We start from the raw sequence: 6000 nt of genomic DNA, 5'->3' as shown, positions 1-6000 counted from the left end.
CTGCTACAAAACTGACACACAGCGGGTTTCTGTTTTCCACCCTCCTCTGCCACGTCTGGAGCACTGACAGTAATTGCTGGACCTGGGAAAGAGGACATAAACAATACAGCAGTTTGCTATAACTGAACCAGCTCAGGGGAGAAGTGCAAAAGAAAATATAATTTTAAAATATTGATGTCCTTTTCCTTTGCAAGTTTTCTGCCAACTTTTGTTTAAGAAACAGCTAGTGAGATCCAGTGGAATGGACTCCTATCAGCTCCTTACGAGTTCTTTCTGTCTGTTACTATGTGAAGTAGTAAGCTGGTATTCAGCGACATGCAAACTAGAAAAGTTAGAATAAACTAGAAATGTTTTTCTCTATGCTGTTTTTTGCCAGATAATTATCTAGTGAGGCAGAGGATGCAGCAGCTGAATAGCTGATTTTATTTATTTATAAAATAAGATTTTACATGATTGTGTATCTTCTCTGGTGCATTTTCTGGATAGTTTTTATGCAATTATCACCCCCAGCATCCTGTGCCCTCCCGCACACTCATTTGTTGCTGCCTGTTTTCCTCTCTGATCATAGCCTTGGTGCTGCAAGAAGTGCTCTTCCTCTCTGTTTGTCTGTCACAACCTCTAGTGGTGGTGCCCTACTTTGTAGCAGGGCCTTCAGCTGCGATTGCAATGAAAACCACAAGTAATCACAAATAATGATTTTTACTCGTGTCTGCCACTTTGAATATAAGTATTGTGCTCTACAAGCTGCAAGAAAAATCTTTCCATTTATGCTTGCCTATGTAACACACACATAAATGTATTTCTTAGAAAAGAGATAAAGTGGCTGCTTAAATTGTCCTGGAAACAGTGGAGAACCCTTTCACAAGAATCCTGAAAACCCTGCTAGAAAAATGTTGGTTTCTTTGTTGCAGGGTCAATAATACCCTAAAAACAACTAATTTCAAGTATTTTCCCTGGTAGCATAAATGTATTTGTCAAATGGATTTTTAAAATACCACACAAAGAGGTATTTCCTACTGTAAGAATGGAAAACTAGAATGTGAAAGTACAGATATATTTGCCCTCATGGACCCTTGCTCTCTCCTAGGATCTCTCTGAAGTCAATATTTAATTTAACTTTCACGGTTCATATTTTCCCTCTTTTCTGTGTTTCCAGCTAATGGGATTCTATAAAAGCATACAGGTCTGTACGTGAGGGTCTGCTTGTCATCAGTGTACTTTTAATAGCATAAATAGTATGTCACCTTTTTAATTTAAAACATTAGTCACCAACAATTCCGATTGTATCATTATTTTAAATGTCAACATCTAGAAGTAGAAGTAATAAAGCATGGAAGCTCGTGAGTTGTGAAGCTCATAGAAACTCTCAAAGAAATGAAACTAAATATCCTTTCTTAAGCGCCAATTCCTTCACTTGTGGGGAGCAGATAAAATACTGTGCTTTGATACCTTCCTGCTTTTCCCCTCTTCTAGGACGCTCCATGGAAACGACATTTCCAGTGTTCCCGAAGGTTCTTTCAATGACCTGGTATCCCTTTCCCATCTGTAAGTACTTCTGTCTGGGTTCATCTGTTTGATTAACGGTTTCAGATTTATAAAACAGTACATATTATTACAAATTTAAGATTGTCTAGCTTTTCTGTTTTTCCTGCTCACTTTCCATGTTCTGCTCTGTGGATATTCTTAGCACATCTGTTCAAAGGAAACAAAAAAATACTAGAACCTGTTGTTATTAGTTACCGAAATATTTTCTTAAGGAAAACCAAATGAGAAATGTGACAGTTTCCTCTTCTGTGGACTTTGTGTTTAAGGCTTTCTTTCAGCATTGTCTGTGTGAAATGCAGAGTGTGTTATGGTCTGAGAGTGAGACAGGAAACCTCCCACAAAGAGCAAATATTAAGCAAATGTGAATTCTGTGCCTAATAAGTGTCATATGTTTTGCATACTGAAATGTTGTCAGTATATGAACTTGTTGATGAATCACTATTTCAGGCATATATATTTAGTCATGGAAATTGGCCATTTCACAGCATTAATACTTCATGCCATAATTTGCAAAAATTATTAGAAGTTTCAGATATTTCAGGAAATTACTATTGTATTGGTGGAGGTCCAGGATATTTTTAAATGCAGTTCAGCTGATGAAAGAACTGTAAAGACAAATAGCTGCAATTTTTACAAAATAAACCTGAAGTGTAACAGCTGGTGCCAAAAGAGTGAATAGAAAGTGTTTTTTCACTGAGGTAATGTGTGATACTGTACATTATTAGACAGTAGATGTGAAGGAAAAGAAATTTTGTGTAGCATGTTTCTTGATTACTGTCCTCAAGCAATCAGAGGGTTGAGTATGTCTTGGTCATTTTGTGAAGTGACTAGTTTCACAAGTTGAGATGGATATTTCCTGCTCTGATGCTGCCCTGGTACGAGTTGATGTTGATGTATACATGTCGAGACATACAAACAGATATATGTGCATCTGACGTAGGTTTTATATCTGTTTCTCTCTTTGCAACCTTAAACATGCCCTCCAGAACACTTACCTGAACACAAGGTTCAGTTCATATTTACATATTTTCTGGATAGCAAATATGCCCTCAGACTGTTTATTCTGTGTAACAGCTTTCTGTCTCTGTTTCTCTCTAGACAATAAAAAAAAAGATATCTCAGATTGGTAGGGACAGAAATCATATGTGAGCAACTTAGGCAATTTCAACTGAGAAATAACCTTCTCTGTTTCAAGCTTACACCCTGGTATCTAAGTCAGAGAAAATAGTCGTTTTGCACAAAATGTATTTCTTCATCATGTTCTCAGCATTGTCAAGTCATTTTATACGTTGTTTCGTAATGAAAGTCTGACTGTGCTGAAGCCCTGTATCTCCTTTTGGAAGCACAGTGACACCTTCCATACTGGGAATCTGGCTTCTAAGGGTATTTTTAGAACTCAAGAGATAAACATATCATGCCCCATTTGTTTGGATTTTCCTCAGGGTTTACTTTAAATGAAGTGCAGATACAATTTTCCTGGGTAAACCGTTCACCTTAGGGAGTGATAAAAACCCCTTTGGCCTGATACAATCGCTGCAGTCTATCTGTTTAGATGTATGTGCTGCCAGAAATGTAAAATACACAAAGCTCAAATGAACAGTAATAAATAGGATCCATAAAATAAATAAGACCTGTCTGGGGTGTAATTTGCACAGTTGAACAATTGAATTTTACAGTGCAATTGTGCTCTCCAATTTCTTAAAGAGGATTCTGAAACTTTTAGCAACCACAATGATTTTGCTCTTCACATGCCAGAAAAAGCTATGCTTATTCAAACAAAGTCATACATAATTGAAAATAAATTCATTTTGAGCTCTTCCTGATATATAGATCTTCAAGGAGAAAGCATGCACTTGGAATAATTTTGAAAATGATACAAGGGGTTGCTACTCATCAAACTCATAATGCATGAGAGACCAAAATTTGTTGTTAAATTTACAAGCTGGGTGGCTAAGAGTAGGGTAGGTATTATGGCTGGAGAAAGCTGACTACCAAGGTATTGATCAGGATGCTCAACTTCTGCATCAGTACAGTTTGGGGGGGGCGGGAGAGGGAGGGTATCGAATTAACCTTTAGAATTGCAAAGAAGTATTTGTGTAGCACAGACAAAACTATTGATTTTAGTCAGAGTCTTTTGTAATAGCTTTAAATTGGTTGGTAATTGGAAGAACAAAACTGAGATCTAGATACTTCAATCACTTCTTCCATAGGTGTTTAAAGCCTACAAAAAAGTGTTCACCAAATTTCCTTTACATTGTAAACATCATATTGTTGTAATGTAACTAGTATAACAAACTATGTAGCTGATGTACCTCACTAAAGACAGAGGAAGGTTTGTCTATGGTATACACACACTGGTTTTGTTTACTATTTCTTACTTTATTTACTTGAATCACATTATTGTCTATTAAAGCCATGACTCTACTAACTTGTTTAGTCCAGGGCAATGGTAAAAATGTTACAGCACTACTGAAGGACCACATATATTAATACTTAAAAAGAACCAAAAATCTGTTGGGGTAGAACTGAGACCTTCTCAGTTAGGTCAGTTCCTGCATTTGCTGTCTTCACCATTCACTGATACACACAACTCTCTGATTCAGTTTCCCAAATCCTTCCCACACATAACCTGACCTCTCGGCACTCCAGGGACCCCACAAAGAAACCCTTGGTAATGGATGCTGTGTACAGCAGGTATTTCTGTCAGACATATTTTCGATAAACAGCTCAGATTCCTAATCCTGTTGAATCATCTCAACTGTACTCAAATTTATGTTAGTTACCTATAAAATAAGCTGTCCCCTCCTCTCTTTCTCCACATTATCATGGCTAGAGTTATTTTAATTGACTTTATTCTAAGTTGCCTCAAAAAAAAAAGTGTCTGAACAGAAATATCTGCACAACATTTTGAAAATGCTGGTGGTGGTATTTCATTACAGCACAAGATATTTTTACCTTCTGGAAATATTTTGCTGTAATGTGCAAAGAAATAGGGAGAGTATGTTAGAACTCATGAATGAAAATACAAGAATTCACTATAGTTCCTAGAAATTAAGAAAAAAAAACAAACAAACAAACAAAACCACAAACAAAAGAATGGAAAGCTACATGTGATAATTTCTGCAGTTGTACAACAATGTTCTTGGTAATCATTTCTAGCGTCTATAGAGCAGCTTTATTTCTAATGTAGTTTATAAAGATTAATTAACACGGTAACTAGCTTTCCGTTGTCCTCCCACTCCCGTTTTATATATGGCAGTTGCTCAATGCTAAAGTTAATTTCTTGGTCCAACTTTCACTGCTGCATTTTGTTTGACCTTGGACAAGTGAGCCAGTTGATCACAGTTACAGGGTCAAAAAGTCAACCCAGTAGTTTTTTTCCATTGTAAGCAATGGATTTACAGAGGGAATGGATGGATATTTTTTAATACTGTGCTGTAGTGCACATTTAATTTTGATGAATGAGCCCTAGACAGGGTTTGAACCTATGAACTCTCATTATGAATCTGTCTAGGGCACAGTGGGTTCATTAGTCACTCCAATAGAAATGTATCAACAAATTTACTGAGGTTTCTATCTTAATATCCTTTCTGATATGTTTTTATTTGAAAGAAGCTTGAGTTTAAAATACCATCTTAAAAATAGTTTATAACATATGCAGAAACAGTAAAGTCTAAAACCCAATTTGAATCATTGGTTTCTTTAGTATCTCTTCCCTATGCTAATCTTTATTTAGTTAATTTTCTTCCCATGGCAATTCAAGTGTTGCACAGCTAAAGCCTTACATTTACTTTCAGCAAAATAAATTCAGAATTCCAACATGCATTTCTTTGCACTTTCAAAAATTAATTGTTTTTAAACTGACTTTTCTGAAGTCTGGACTTTGTTTGTAATTGACTGATTGCCTGAAAAGGCACTTTCTTTAAGACAAAAAATAGTATAAATTAGTCAAGGCAGCACCTAAATTTAAGGTAAAAAGGTTTGTTTTCCTTTGGATAGATCGCCATGAAAATGAAAAAGTTCTGTGAATTATGATTACGCTACGTGAATGCATCTACTTCAACCATATGACCTAACTTAAGTGATGGGTTAACCAGCAAATGTGTTTTCAAAGCCAGAAACAAACTTAGCGAACACCAGGTTGCAGTTGTGAAAACAGGGGTATCCTCTGTGTGTATGTTTCGTCTAGTGAGGAGACATTAACGTGAGTCATCAGATCCAAACTAAATTACACAATTCACTGTTAGAATATGCTCATGAAGGCCAAAGACTTAAATAAAAGAAACCAACGTGATAAATTTGATGAAAGCAATATGTCTGGCAACATTGCAATTAAGAAAAAAAAACAAAAAGTGATTTATTGTTTGAAAAAGTGATTTGTTGTTAGGTATTTATACAACCTCCCTAGCTAATGATGGGAAGAAAGGAGAAGAGTGGGAATACTGGAGGAGATAA

General features: G+C 36.0%; 1 protein-coding gene across 1 annotated transcript in view; it reads left to right on the top strand.

The window, feature by feature from the left end:
* SLIT3 (slit homolog 3 (Drosophila)) overlaps window positions 1–6000 on the top strand; it is a 260861-nt gene that overhangs the window by 172354 nt on the left and 82507 nt on the right. The window contains exon 21 of the mRNA XM_009318576.1: window positions 1474–1545. Coding sequence (XP_009316851.1) covers window positions 1474–1545 — 72 coding nt within the window. The remainder of the gene's footprint in view (window positions 1–1473; window positions 1546–6000) is intronic.

The sequence above is a fragment of the Pygoscelis adeliae genome, unplaced genomic scaffold (genome assembly GCF_000699105.1).
Source record: "Pygoscelis adeliae isolate BGI_AS28 unplaced genomic scaffold, ASM69910v1 Scaffold42, whole genome shotgun sequence".
NCBI lineage: Eukaryota > Metazoa > Chordata > Aves > Sphenisciformes > Spheniscidae > Pygoscelis > Pygoscelis adeliae.
This window is presented reverse-complemented; position numbering and strand designations above follow the sequence as displayed.